The sequence below is a fragment of the Dendrobium catenatum genome, unplaced genomic scaffold, assembly GCF_001605985.2.
Source record: "Dendrobium catenatum unplaced genomic scaffold, ASM160598v2 fragScaff_scaffold_1338, whole genome shotgun sequence".
Taxonomy (NCBI): Eukaryota; Viridiplantae; Streptophyta; class Magnoliopsida; order Asparagales; family Orchidaceae; genus Dendrobium; species Dendrobium catenatum.
The window spans coordinates 987,256-1,002,688 of NW_021319800.1; the positions used below are offsets into that span (position 1 = coordinate 987,256).

Consider the following 15,433-nt stretch of genomic DNA (forward strand, 5'->3'; position numbering starts at 1 on the left):
GCAACAAAGACAAGACCATGCAAACATCACAAAAGGAATGACATAATTTCATTAGCTTCTTTTTTTCTTTTTTCACATAAGGTCTGCTGCGCAAGGGATTGAAATTAATGCATGTCCTCATTATGCCTTTTTGTCCTTCTTTGGCTATCCATGGAAGCGTTACCAAGCAATGGAAATTATCAGCCATGAAAACTTCTTTAACCTCCCATGGTCACGAGTAAGCAGCAAGCCATGTTCCTTTTTCACTGGCATTTCCAATGATACCGACAATTATCAACAAAATTTTAACGATAGTCTAAACATTGCACCTACGCAAACATTGTTAGAAATTTTAGTAACTATGCTAGCTATCGCACAATATTGTCCATAAGACAACAGTTAAGTTTTAGTCGAGCAAGATCACAAGTGATAGAGGGATGCAATCCTATATCTGAATCATATATCGACAAAGGAAGGTGGATTTGTGGCTGGATCAAAGATCAATGATGTAGAGGGTGATCTTTAGTCCCAATCAAATAAAAATTTGATAATACAGGTCTTCAAAAACCTTAATAACCAAACAAAAAATTAATGATCCATCAATAGCTCAATTGAGTAGTGATTCTTCTATCATTAGCCTTCTTCTAGGTTTCTTTCTTGTGATTCATCACTGATGAGGACATCGACAGACGCTACCGACATGTTTATCGCCGGCGAAACCGCAGATCGACGGCCACGATTCAGCGCCTCTACTTCTGATTTAGATGTCATTATGTATTTTATTATTATTGTCTTGTTTTACTGTTTTCCCATTTTACCCCTGTGGCTCCGTCTTCAAATTATTCCCTCCAAAATACTTAGATCTGAAATTTATTTCAGATTTAGGGAGGATTTGAAGAGGATTATTTTCCCCAAACCCTAGCCCCTCCTTTGGATCCCGCCGCCCATCCCCTGTGAAATCCCACCGGCCTCCCACACCCCATCCCTCCCTCTTGGAGCAAGGATCCTCCATCTTCATCGCGTAAACCTCTTCTCTTCGAGAGATTTGCCAACATCAAGCATGCATGGCGGATCCGGAGTTTGAGTGGGGATTGGTCTTCAACACCGACGAAAGTATCAACGTCCTACGGTCACCGTGCTTCGACGTAGGATTTGAAGACGAAACCACCGTGGAGGAGTACTTGGAGAGAGTCGTCCCGATCCTTGCAAGCATCTACGATCGTCAACTTTCAAAGCACACTTGGAGCCTCGAAGGCCACCTACGTCATCCCTCCCCACCGGCCACTTTTCCTCCGACGAGGTTCTTCGGCGCCCTTTCTCTAGTGGTAACTTCCTTCATCGCTTGGATCTTCTATCTCCGCCAAAAGTCCACCAATCTTTGAGTGATACGGCCCCAAGGTGAAATTCTCGTTGTTAAACGTTGGGTTTTGTTACTTGTACTTCGCATTTAATTCCCTTGGATTTTGAATGAACTATTTTGGTTAATCTCAAGTGCATCTCTTTGGCCTAATCAAGTTAATATTTTCAAATTCCTGATTCAAATTTTATGTGCTAGCTTTAAATTCATAAGGAGCAACACTTTAACCGTTTCTTTTTAAATTTCTAAATAACTCCTTGTAGTTTCACATCAATCACTTTTTTGTAATTAACATTTGCACCCATCCTCAATGATTGCGTTTGGGTTTTAAAAAAGAAGGAAAACATAATTCGGTTGAGAATAGGAGGCATGAGATAGAGTTGCAACGGAGGGTCTTGCATTCCTTTTTGTGGTTCCTGAAAATCTCATGGTTTATTATGCAAGAGAAGAACACCTGAGTGTTGAGACGAAGAGCGCGTAATCTTTTATGGTTATAGGAGGAAGGTATGACCGAGAGTTCGAGACTTCTTATTTTATTTTTTATTTTTTTCACTTTTGCAAGTAATTTACGCTAGCTTTATTGATTTCAATGTGGTCAGCTTGAGCGTGGAGTTTCCTGAGAAGTGTCTTAGAAGAAATGTTGCAATAGTGGCTGGTAAAAGAAAATGTTGAAATAATGGTTAGACCTTGAAATGGAAAGAGGTATAAAGTAAACATTATGAAGCCTTAATAAAGCATAAACATTAAATCAGAATATAGAGAACTGGGTAAGAAGAAATTATTGGCTTTGCATGCATATGGCATCAGCATTGAATGTTTCTTACCCTTTTCTTTAATGAAAATTTTAATACCATTCAACCAAAATTATGAGTGACTTTAAAGAAACTTGAATTAAAGTATTCACCCACATATGTACCTTCAAAAGTCAAAACTATTTGTATTTGTCTTGAGTCCACGAGTGGGGACAAAGAAAATTCAACTTGAATACAAAATATTTAGCTTGACTCGGCATTAATTAATTTATCATGTATCTCGAGTCAAACTAAATGGTCTCAAAATTAATTTGAGGTAATTTCAATCCAACTCAAAATCATCAACAGCTCAATAATATGATATATGTTCAATAATAAAATAAAATACATAATAAAATACTAGATATTAATAATTTTATAATGCTCGACACTTTGATGCGTACAACATAGGTGGCTAAATTGCAATTTCATTTATTTAATTTTGAGCACCTATAATATTCTCTAATCACAAAATATTCAAAGGCACTTCTCCTAACTATGTAAGTTATGCCATCATTTATATCTATATTTTTCGTATAGCATATGTAATAAACTTGAAATATATCACATCTACTTATTATCTTATCTAATAATATATGATCGATAATTATTAAAATCATGACTACTAAAATTGCATTTGGTGTAGTCAATATTCATTCAACTAATCCTAGGTCATTTGTCTTTTATATATTTACATCATTGCTCTAATTTTTTAGTTCTTTAAAGTTTTCAGAAAATATCAAACAAAACACTATGTCATCTAAGAAAAATGCACAAAGACACCTCATTTTGAATATCATTTCTAAGCACTTAACACGATTAATACAAAAAGATATGAACTAAATGTTGATCCTGGAAATATATCTACTATAATTGGGTTTAATACTAGTCAATACACTATCATACACATCATTTATAAATTTCAACTTGCCTGTAATGTCTTTTTTCTTAGCAAATCAATCATAGTATCACTTGATCAAATACCTTCTAAACCTCAATTAAAAAATCAAATGGAAACTGTTTTTCTACTTTAATCATTTCTATTTATTATCTCAAAATAAAAATTACTTCTATGATAAATTTATTTTAGCATAAACCAACTTGATTATATAATATTAATGTAATATCTCTTAGTATATGTTCCACTAATTTCTTTGAAAATTTCATTGTATGAATCATGAGTTTGATTCATCAATGATTATCAAAACCTTGAACATATATTCACTTAAATATTGATGCAAATTGTTTCTTCCCTAATCATTTCACATCATCATAGTCATCAAAATTCAATTGAAACTTTGTTAATGAAACCACCTCAGCATCAGCATAACTCTCCAAATATAAACAGGCATCTTAATTGAACCAAATTTTTAAACCTTGTGCATCTTCGGTAGAAACTCCACTTCGTATTTTTGAATCAATTTATAACATATCCCATTATTTTATTCATTATATTCTTCATAAATATTTTTACAGTAACTCGCATTTATTAATTTTCAATATTAATAGAAGTCCCATAAATATGTCTAAAAAACTGTAACTTCGCTAAAAATTCATTTTTTAGAAATACAAAATGAAAGCATAATTCATTTGTGCTGATTAATATGCTATTACCTTCAAAAGTATTCAAACAAATTCTATTTCATTTACTAATTCATATAATTCACAAAGTAGATAACATAGGCCCTACCAACAAATATTTTACCAGACGTAGCAGTGACTACATGGGATTAAAGCTAGCTATGGTGCAGACCATCTAGAAGGCCATACAGTGACATAACAAGACGAATCTTGACGCATGTACTTATTTTTATGAGTATTTAAGACTCCTCATGCTGATTTTTTAGCATGTATGACTCGTCATGAATTTAGATATCATCATATCAATTACACCTAGAATCAAAAGTTATCGCAGAAAGCTTCATCACAAAACCATCCTACTAGAGGTGCCAGCTTTGTAGAACAACTACCATAAGCAGCAGTAGCAAATACTTTAATCACTTTAAGGACAGTTTATACGGGATATATTTGGTGTTAATTCTAGTTTTGCCCACTCTATGCTGCCAATCCTATCATTTCCAATCTTTTATCTAAAATCTATATGGATTGATAACTTGGAATCAAATATCAAGCTGAAGACATCATCTCTGATAATTTGCAGTGAAATAAACTAGCTTTTTGGGGAAGTGGAGAAAATCCAAAATCCACATTCTGTGAATGAGGAGGATTTTGTAAATTATATTGGAAACTTAGAATGCTACTCATAAATTTCAAAGCAGCATAAAATATGACAAACAACCTAGCCTATTTTGTGTTTTATTCATGCTTGGATCAATAAAAAGGATATATATATATATAACAGTCATAGATTTCATATCTTGATGCAACTAGTTAAAGACAAAAGCTTACTACTAGAGACTCAAGAAGCAAACCTTGAACTGAGACACATTTTAACTTGTCGCAAACCTCAATAGAAAAGTACCCAGCACAAGCACTTGATGTTAAATCATTTATTTTAATCATAGTTACCTGATAACCCTCAAGTCCAATCTTCTCAAGCAGCCTCTTCGAGGCAGTAATCTCATCACAACTACAATTAGATAACAAAGATAACCATGATCAACTCATAGGAGATCATGATCTCCAAATAAATGCAATTTAAAAAAATAAAACACACCTTCCATCCAAAACACCAGGTGCAAGGATGCCAAAACGATCAATAAACTCATCAAAAGTACGCCTTGTAGGATAACCAGCACAGCTTATCCTAATAGCTTCCATAACCCCCTATATATAAGTATATAAGAATGTCTTGAATGGAAGTGAGATGATTCTATATTGCATATAAGTCAAATCATAAAATAACTTACCCCGCATCTGAGCTGCTGGAGCACATTGTGATTCTCAAAAACTGCTGGCTTAAGAAGATTATTAGGCTTAACACAGCGTATGTAGTGAGGCTCGGTTGTACTCAAAGTTTCAAGCAAAGCTTGCAATTGTTGCTGTATGGTTAAAAAACCAATCAAAATGCTATGTTCAAACAACAAAAAATATGAAATTAGAACTCGTGAATGCAAGTAAACATCATTCCTTACTTTGAATCTTGAGCCAATAGATGAGAACTTCGAAGATTTGGCTGAGTCTTCAGCAAGAGTGGGGAATAGACCAGCAACAAATGAACATTTTGAAACACTTAGGAGTGATTGATGCTCAGCAATAACATAGTCTTTGTTCTTATCTAGAAATAACTCTGTTTGATAAGTGACCTGAAAAACAAAAAGAACGTAAGAAAAAGGACCTGATATTTCTCAGTGATGACATCTAGAACAACCGCTTCATCATGCTGGCATGCACAAGAGCAGGTAGGAATACAGACTACTTACATCACCAGCGTAGTGATGAATAGTAAAATCAGAGCGTGACAACTTTGGTTTGCTGATGCGTTTATGATTTTTATAAGTCTGATATAACTTCTGGGCAAAAGTTTCATGAGTTGATCTTGGCAACACACTGCAATTGAGTACTTTAGCTGATTATCATGATTTTTAAGGTTTTCAAATACACATTTCTATCCCAGCAAATCCTAGAGGGAATAAGGCTAATGATGATGATTCCAACAAATATATGTGCTTTATACCTACCAAGCCTCATCAAGGAGAGCAATGATCCCGCCCGGTTTCTGTAAAGCAAAAGAAGTTAAATCAAAATCATGTGAAAATAGCTTGCGCAAGAAATTGTATGTACAGAGAGTAAGTTAGAAACCAGAATGCAACACCTTGATGGTTTACATAGTTCTATAGAGAGTTTTATATACTTTAAAATTATAACACAAGATTTCACTCAAATATTATATGAAGCAAAACGCATCATGCAATATTTTATTGAAAGAGGAGCTTACTGCCCAGCTTTACACATAAATCAAAAGTGCAAGTTGAACAATTTAATATCAGGTTAATTTTTGTCTAACTTTGAGAACGATTCACAAATGCAGAGTCAAATTCATTATTTCAAATTTATGCTGTCATCTAAAATGTTCTGTTAACAAATAATATGCTCTCAATTTTTATAAATAAATGCAAAATATATCATGATTTTAATAATTAGAAAAAAAAATTGTAGGAAAAAACAACCATGTATGCAGGGGCAACGCTCCATACATTAATCCTTGCCTAAACTTTGTATTGGCATGAAGCTTCACGCATCCAATACAGCCTAAATGTTTTAAAGTAAGCCAACAAATACAGGAACAACATCTAATGTTCATAGCAGAAATTATAGAGTATCTAACTGCTTGAATTTTACTATTTGACCACCCAATACCAAGCAGCAGTTGCAGCATAAATCAGAAACGTAACGCATCATTTTGCAATTTCCATTTTAAATTGCATAATCTTTTGTTAAACTTATGCCATAGCTTTGAACCTTTTCAATGAGGTCTAGAACATCCTGATTGTCAATGAACTCAATATAACTCCAGTTGATTTCCTCTTTCGTATATTCTTCCTGCTCCATTTTGAAAACATGCTGTACAAGAAGCAATTGAAAGGTAAGAACTATATTATTTAATGATAAAGAAGAAAGTTGTATTTCTATCTATATTAGAACATGTAACATAAAAGAGTAAAGCATGCACTTGATGTGTAACGAATTTCTCATGGGGCAATAAAAAAGAAAGTTGTACTTCTCCCATCTAAAAATATTTCACATAAAGGAGTAAAGTATGCATTCCAGAAGTTCCAAAAATGAACCTGATTGAAATGTTGCTGGAGTTTTTCATTTGTCAAATTGATGCAAAACTGCTCAAAACTGAAACAATTGTAGGCATTAGAATAACAATGAAGCAATATCCAAATTTAAAAAATAAATAATTTAGTTGGAAAGCTTTTACACACCAAAGATACCACAATTAATACTTTAAGCCCAGTAATGCAGAGAACCTCTAAATAAATGTTAAAAAGCCAAATCCATGATCAACATAGAACAATGCAATAAATGCGAGATATTACACCATAAATTTCCGCTCAATATATTACTGTAAAGATACTAACAAGTAACAACCTATGAATAAATCAAGCCCCGATACTAAATTGATTGCAACATTTACCTTGTTTTGAAGATAAAATCATGAATTTGACCATGTTAATGAATAAATATAAAAGCATACCGGTTAAGCACCTGTTTGTCTTGAAGCTTTCAAATCCATAGATGTCCAACACTCCAATCAGGGACTTTGAATGAGGATCTTGTCCAATGGAACTATTGATTTTATTTACAAGCCTAAGCAGGATTGTGTATAATCATTAAGCAATTCTTCAATTCACACAAGATGCAGACCAACACCCCATGCCGACAAAATCCATCAAAAACCGTTAATGCTTACCAATCAAATAGGCGTGAATAGATAACTTTTGCCAAAGCATCTCTACTTAGAACTGCGGCTTCAGGATCAAGGGTTTTTGTTATGTTCTCATCCCGTGTTACAATTACGCGTTCACATAGTGATTTCTCAAGGGCATTCTCATCACACCTAGATAATACCACATTGCATATTACAAAAGGTATATCCAAAGTTTAAATTGCAAAGGACAGGCTTGTCTGAGAAAAAGAATTTTACATCAAAAGATCAGCAGCAGTTTGTAAGTGGAACCATGACTTTTTGTTTTTTGGAGTGGATGAATCTGTTTCCTTTCCTTCAGAAAATTCAATATTGCCTAAATGTAGAATTGCAGCCACCACTCGAAATATGGCATCCTATCAAGGAATTGGGAAGAAACTCAAGAGGAAAACACAAAACATAAAGCAATTATCATGATTAATAATTCAAGAATGATTACAGTTACCTGTTCCTCAGTACTGATTCCAACAACCTCCATTGCCCTTCTAGTTTGCAAATACTCTTTCGATTCATCCACACCATCAAGTTCGTAGCAGTTAGTCTGGTTAAGATAATGAAATGTTCTTGGATTTGCCAATTTATATCTCTCAATGTCCTGAAATACAGAAATTACATGTGGTTTACTTCAAGAATGGTGTAAAAAAGCAAGATTTACAATATGCATATGTAAGAGTTAACGCAGGATATCTCACTCGATGGTTCAGAGCTGATTAACTAGATGTTGGCCATAAAAGAAAACCAGTAAAATCAATTGCTAGTTCTGTATTTGATTATAGCACATTTAGAAATTCACAACTGAGATCGTTGGGATTTCAAAGGATTATTATTCCTATCTTTTCATGATCGAGTGTTTTTTATTAAGGAATTTCAAGATTGAAATAGTTTTGCTCCTGTTAGTTTCACGGAGAGTGTCAGTTATGTTAACCATGATTCATACCTGATGAGTTTCTATAAATAGAGGTGCTTTGAGAAATAAAATCAATCTATAATAATAACAACAACATCAAGCCTTTATCCCATGTGGGGTTGGTTGGATGAATCCTTTTTCTCCAGTGTGTCCTATTTAGAGTTAAATTATCATTTAAATCTAATAAAAAAAATCATTTCTAATATTTTCTAATCAAGTATTTTATGTCTACCTCTACCTTTCTTAACATTAAAACCAATCTATACCATGATCAAAATTTTGTTTTCAATGTACATAACTTTTTTCATCAACGCTGAGATTATAAAACTTGATAAAGTGTGATGCTTAGAGCATTATATCAGAGGACAGCTCCTTATTCAAATGTGAGAATTGCCTGTTAGTTTTTTCTTTCCCCCCTTCTTTTGCATCCTAATTTCTTCTACTTCTCCTTTTTTTTTTATTCTTTTCGGATTGATTAAAAATGTGCCCTTATATTCCTCTTTTTTTTTTTTGTATGCTCAAAATTTATCTCGGCTGTGAAATTTTTTTCATCCATATTTCTTAGGGTAATTTCCATTGGGATGTCAAAATCTTGTCATCAGTGATTGAATTTCATTTGAATGGTTGAAGTGGAGGAATGCATTGGGCTTGTTGTGTAATAGAAAAGTCCCTCTCAAACTTAAGGGAAAATTGATGAGGTCATCGACAGACATTTTAGGCAGGTTTATCGGCGAAAGAATCGTAGATCGACGGCTACGATCGGGAGTTTATATTTTTGATGTTATCATGTTGTTTTATGTTATTTTATTTTGTGTATCTTTTATTTCATGTACTAGTGACGATTTCGCCCTTATGTAGGCGTAGTGTTTATTGTAGCCCAAGGGGCATATGAGTCTTTTTTCTTTTCATGCTTTGAGACCTTTATAAAGGGGTCTCTTCTTGTTGTATGAGGTTAATGTTTGATTAATAAAAATTTCTGAAATTTTCTTTTGTCTTCTTGCTTGGGAGCTTGAGAGAAAAGAGAGAGGAGGCCTTGGTGAGGCTCCGGCCGCAATACCCAACAGCCCGCTCCGGCGAGCTCTTGGTTTTTCCTTGTAAGTTCACTGTTTTTCTCTTCCCTACCAATCCCTCCATACACCCGTTTCCTCCCTGCAGTCAAAATCCCGAAATCCCCTCCTCTGTTCCGCCCGAATTCCCTCACCCGCACTCCTGCCTCCCCGCTATGCCAGCCGACCGCTCCCTCCAGTCCACCGAAACCAGCAGCCCGTCTCCCCCCCCCCTCCTCTGTCCAGGCAATCCCGCCACCTCACCCAGGAGAAATTCAATTTTTTTTGGCATTAATTCTCCATTAATCCTTCCTAGATTAATGCCTTATATTTAGGGAGAGATTAAATGAAATCTTATCAGTTTTATTTTCAAAATTTGAATTCCTTCTAATTGATTAAAACCTGAAATTCAAATTAGGTTTTAATTAATCCCATGGGCCCCACTACTTAAACAAAATTTCCCCCTCCTCCTCCTTGTTTGGCCGGCCCTTTCTCCTCACCTTTTCTCTCTCTACTTGCCACATAAGCAACCATTAATCCCCCTCTTAATTCTCCCATAATAACCGCCCATCCTAATTCAAATTTTGGGAGGTTTCATAGCAATTAATCTCCCTCCAACCCAAGGTTACACTTGGACGATCATTGGACGCCATCCGCCACCACCTTCTCCGGTGAATACCTCTCCGGTAACAAAGTCTTTCGTCGCCTTCATCGTAGTGGTGCTCCTCATCCTCGCATGGTTCTTTCTCCTCCGCTAAAACCCAAGAGTGAACGAGAGAGAGAGAGAGAAAAAGGGTACTCAAGGTGAACTTCTTTATTATTAATTGTGGGATTTTTGTGACGAGCATTTAAGTATTTCTTTTTATCTTTGAATGTTATGAATTGTTTGGTTATCTCAATGCAAGACTTCGCCTAAGCAAGTTAATGATCTAGAACGATTTATTCCCTTATTTTGTTGGTAATAAAATTTGTGTTGACAAAGCTTTGAATAATTTTCATTTTTAGTTTCCAATTGCAATTCCTACATTGATTCACATCAAAAATTCTATAAGATGGTTGTGAGACCTGCAATGCTTTATGGTGCAAAATGTTGGCCATTAAAAGAGATGCATAATATTAAGTTAAGTGTTGCAAAGATGAGGATGCTTAGATGGATGAGTGGCTTTACTCTTAGAGGCAATACAAAATGAGCATATACATGAAAAGATTGGAGTAGCTCCATTGGAAGATAAGATTAGAGAGAGTCACCTTAGATGGTTTGGTCACATAAATTGTTAGCCTTCCGATGACCCGGTTAGGAAAGTGGATGCATTAGATTTGAAGTTAGGTATAGGTAGACTTAAAATAACTTGGTTATCAAATATTAGAAATTACCTTTCTTTATTAGATTTAGATAAGAATTTGACTCATAACATGATATCATTAAGAGAAAGGATTCATGTAGCCGACCCCACATAGTGCGATAAAGGCTTGTCGTTGGTGGTGGTGGTGGTGATTGAATTACATTTATTTCTTTTACTACTCATCATCAAAAGGAAATACTGATTGTATTAGATAGTTTGCTTTCCTGCAAATTTTGTAAGTTATTTATAGCATTTGTTTCTGTAGATTGTGCATCAAATCTATTAAAAACAATGAAAATAAGGAATGCGTATCAATCTGTCTGGCATTGCACTCCATTGCATATCAGATATGCATTAGAAACCTAGACGGTATAACATCCTGCAACAATTTCTTATTCCTGTAAGAGGTGCTAAAGTAATTTAGTGAACAAACTTGATGAAAATTAATTTTAAAAATACCAAAATTTGCGCCATCTTCTTATTTATTAACATGTTGCAAATAAGACATTGTCATTGCCATTCAAGAACATAAAATTTACAACGGTGCAATACATAAATGTATAGTTCATAGTTTTAACCACAGATTGCCCATGCTCAAGATATAGAATATATTAAGATCTCTGATCTCCCTTTTATTATCTTAGTAATCTCCCATGAGGTTAAAAATATCCATCCAAATGGTTAACTACTGAATGATATTGCAAGCATAGCCCTAACCTCTGATAAGACTTGCATAAATCATAAATGCTAGGGCCACCCATTCCGTGAGCTTGTTCCACTATCGAAAGAACTTATGAAATTAGATCATTAGTTATGTGAGTTTTAATTGAACTTGCACAGAGTAAAATGCAAGCAATTTTGAAAGCAAAATAATGCATGTGGAAGCAAGAAGCATACAAGAAGTGACTTTAAGGAAAAATACCTCCGGAGGAGCAGCACAAAGCATGTAAAAGCAGTGATAGTTTCTCTCAGGATCAGATACTTGACAGACACGAGATCTTTCAAGCAGATAAGTCCTTATAGCTGCTCCAGAAATTTTACCCCTTTGATTAAACTGAATCTCAACAAACTTTCCGAAGCGACTGATAATGAACATCAACAAATCGAATAAAAACGTTTCACATCATAAAAGTATTTGTATTCATTCAAAACTATTATTATAGCTACAGTATACAAATAATAATTATAAAAAGTTGAGCACCTTGAGTTATTGTTTCTGACAGTTTTTGCATTTCCAAATGCCTCAAGAACAGGATTTGACTGCACAATGATGAAAAAAAAAGTAACAAAATGAGATATTTTTGCAACCCAAGGGAAAAGAAACATTATGAAAGCATAATATAGTTTTACATATTGTGCCAACACTGAATAATAAATGTGCAGACATCTAACCTCAAGAACTTTCTGTTCTATGGTTCTCCCTTCAGCTGCTGCTCTCCCTCCCATGTAAGCGAGATATCGCATAAGCATTTTTGTACTTTCTGTTTTTCCAGCACCACTTTCTCCGCTAACAAGAATCGACTGGCTTACACCCTCATTTATCATGAGCCTGCAAAAGAAGAATGCAATCCTTTGATACATACCATATAAATTATGTGATATTTCACATACAAATCTATGTACCTGTATGCAGCATCAGCAACAGCAAAAACATGGGGGCTTAACTCGCCAAATGTTGCCCCTTTATACTGCTCCATCATATGTGTATTATAAAGATGTGGAAGTTTTCGAAAAGGATTCACAGCAATCAATATGCTTCCAGTATAAGTCTGCATATGATAATAAGATAAATTACATGTGTAAAAATAGACATGGACTGATAAAATATGGTCTGAAAATTTACAATAAATATGCATGATGGCATGAATATATTTCAGTGGATAACTCGCACAAATTACTGAAATTGAACTATTTCAAACAAGGGTACTACTAATAATTATGAAGCAGGATATCATAATTGAAATTCACTCCTCAAAATCTACTTACATAGATCTCATTCATGTCATATCTTGAACGCAAATTCTGTAAAACACCTGGCTCATGCAAATATGCTAGCTTGGTCATGTCATCAACACCACAAGGTGATGCTTCGGCATCTTTAGGAAATATATTGGACACCTTAGCATTCACCTGCAGAGAAAGGAGAAAAGGCTTCAAAGAGTTATAGATGTTATGAAGCCTAACTTCTAATGAGATCATTATTTAGAAGGCCCATAAGGGAGTGGGAAACCAATAACAAATATGTGTAATTGAAGCTACAATCTGAATTTTGGCATCTACTGGTCTGAACAAAATTTAAACAGAACCATAAAACAAGAAAAAAAATAAATCATAGTCATAAGCAATCCACCGATGCAGCGAAATAACAAATCCTCAGCAAGTAAAGATGTTCACTAACAGGAGAAGTTAAGAATGCTAACCCTAATCATCAGCCATGAACCCTTACCGTCTTTCCAGAGGTGCAGATGACCTTCACCTCATTACCACTAACTTCGAAAACCTCACCGTCTACCCAAGCATCATCAGGGTCCGCAACCCAAACCTGTGATCCTACTGCAATGTTTGCCAGAGTTGCCTATGAGCAAATAAAAACCCAAAGATTTGTCATACATACAAGCACACAAATTTACAAAAAATAAAAAATAAATGCAAGCAAATTGCATTTGAAGATAAAAAATTTAAAAACTTAACAGTTATCGCACAGTTTATCACAGCAATAAAATAAGCTGATTTTGGAATTGCAACACAGTTTAATCACTGAGATCTATACATTTATACTCAGCAAATTCACATTTTCCCGACTTTAACTAAATAAGCAGGCATCATCTCGGCAGCATTCAAAAAAGAAAGATAAAAGTAACTTACAGATACAAAATTAAATTCGTATGATGAAAAAAAAAGGAATTGTCCTTTCAAATATTAAAAGAAACAAATATATAAAACAGGGGTCCGCCTTTGCTAGTTACGTAATCTAATAAGATCAATTTCCCATCTTTAACCCCTCCGATTCTACGCAATAAGCAACAAAACCCCTGGTCCACCAGCTCCAAATCAAAACATATGCAAAGTCGAGCATTAACATTGCAAAACAAGTTAGTCAATACCATTTCAACCCCGAATCAAACTCAAGATCTCAGAGTCCCCTCGATCCGCTTTCCCGTTAGACCATGCAGGACACAGGAAGCTAACAAAACCGCAGCTATATTTCAAGATCCAAGCCTAATCTCTGCGATTCTCCTCAACACAAATAAAGTATTTCGCCTCTTTTCCTCTAGATTCAACTCGACTTCTATCCAAAGCTCGATCACGACAAAATAACTAACTGTCCCTTCTCTTCACCTCCCTTTCTCTCCCCCAACACCGACAGCGCAAGCGGCGGCAGAAAAGGAAAGAGAAGGAGGCTGCAACCGGAAACCGAGAAGAAGAAGCCTTATGAACTGTCGCCTCCTCTATCGCAACAAGGGAAGAAACCCTCGGTAGTAGTCGTGTGCACGAATCTCTCGTTCTCTCTTGTTGGATTCTCGTCTCCTTAACTTGCCCTGCGCCTTCACATGAACGGGCAAGGAAAAGACCCAAATGCATTAAATACATTTTATTTTTTTCTTTTATGTTGAAATTTAACAATTACGAGCGGCCGAATAAGCCCCTGCTCTTCTAGAGATTAACGAGGGTTGTCCGCTTGCCCGACCAGCCTCGTGATGGATCGAAGGGGTATTTTTGGCTTAACGGAAACAAAAAGAAATCTGGAGATTCTCAGACTTTTAACTCCAGCTTTTAGAAATGGTTGGATTATGTGACATTAATTACGAGTTAATCTGGCTTCTTAAGCAAGTAAAACTCCTTAGCTTTTAATTGCTTGGTGTTTAAGGGTTATTAAAATAGAACATTACATAAAATTGTGAGGGTATTTCTGACTTTTACTGCTCAGTCAGATGTAATATAATAGAAAATTAGATAGAACACCAATAAATATAATTAATGAGAAATAGCTAAAAAATTAAGCTAATATGAGTAAATTAATTTATTAAATAATTTTTCAGCTGGAATAAACCCACAATAAATTTACAAAATGATCCCACATAATTTAAAAATGATCAAATTATAATTACTCTATTAAATTAGTATAATAAAAAATTGTTTCCAACAATTTTTGCATTTCCAAATGCCTCAAGAACAGGATTTGACTGCACAATGATAAAAAAAATAACAAAATGAGATATTTTTGCAACCCAACTAAAAAGAAACATTATGAAAGCATAATATAGTTTTACATATTGTGCCAACACTGACTAATAAATGTGCGGATATCTAACCTCAAGAACCTTGTGTTATATGGTTCTTCCTTCAGCTGCTGCCGCACATTTATTAATAAGTGTTAGCACAATATGTAAAATTATATTATCCTGTATAATGTTCCTTTTCCCTTGGGTTGCAAAAATATCTCTTTATTTATTATTATTTTTTTACATCATTGTGCAGTCAAATCCTGTTCTTGAGGCATTTGGAAATGCAAAAACTGTTAGAAACAATAACTCAAGGTGCTCAACTTTTTATAAATATTATTTGTATACTGTAGCGATAATAATAGTTTGGAATGAATACAAATTTTTTTAGG

The 15,433-nt window shown here is 34.6% G+C and overlaps 1 protein-coding gene across 1 annotated transcript in view; it reads right to left on the reverse strand.

Annotated features, from left to right (window-relative positions):
- Positions 1 to 14,390, reverse strand: part of LOC110115081 (myosin-6) — a 48,901-nt gene extending 34,511 nt beyond the window's left edge. Inside the window, exons 1-19 of the mRNA XM_020848210.2 lie at positions 13,923 to 14,390; positions 13,265 to 13,393; positions 12,805 to 12,948; positions 12,442 to 12,587; positions 12,211 to 12,367; positions 12,020 to 12,078; positions 11,741 to 11,900; positions 7,968 to 8,117; positions 7,742 to 7,878; positions 7,508 to 7,654; positions 7,303 to 7,404; positions 6,876 to 6,933; positions 6,550 to 6,651; positions 5,769 to 5,806; positions 5,511 to 5,637; positions 5,223 to 5,393; positions 4,998 to 5,129; positions 4,805 to 4,914; positions 4,657 to 4,717 (exon numbers count right to left, since the gene is read on the reverse strand). Coding sequence (XP_020703869.1) covers positions 4,657 to 4,717; positions 4,805 to 4,914; positions 4,998 to 5,129; positions 5,223 to 5,393; positions 5,511 to 5,637; positions 5,769 to 5,806; positions 6,550 to 6,651; positions 6,876 to 6,933; positions 7,303 to 7,404; positions 7,508 to 7,654; positions 7,742 to 7,878; positions 7,968 to 8,117; positions 11,741 to 11,900; positions 12,020 to 12,078; positions 12,211 to 12,367; positions 12,442 to 12,587; positions 12,805 to 12,948; positions 13,265 to 13,393; positions 13,923 to 13,925 — 2,133 coding nt within the window. The 5' untranslated portion in view covers positions 13,926 to 14,390. The remainder of the gene's footprint in view (positions 1 to 4,656; positions 4,718 to 4,804; positions 4,915 to 4,997; positions 5,130 to 5,222; positions 5,394 to 5,510; positions 5,638 to 5,768; positions 5,807 to 6,549; positions 6,652 to 6,875; positions 6,934 to 7,302; positions 7,405 to 7,507; positions 7,655 to 7,741; positions 7,879 to 7,967; positions 8,118 to 11,740; positions 11,901 to 12,019; positions 12,079 to 12,210; positions 12,368 to 12,441; positions 12,588 to 12,804; positions 12,949 to 13,264; positions 13,394 to 13,922) is intronic.
- Positions 14,391 to 15,433: the final 1,043 nt, after the last annotated feature.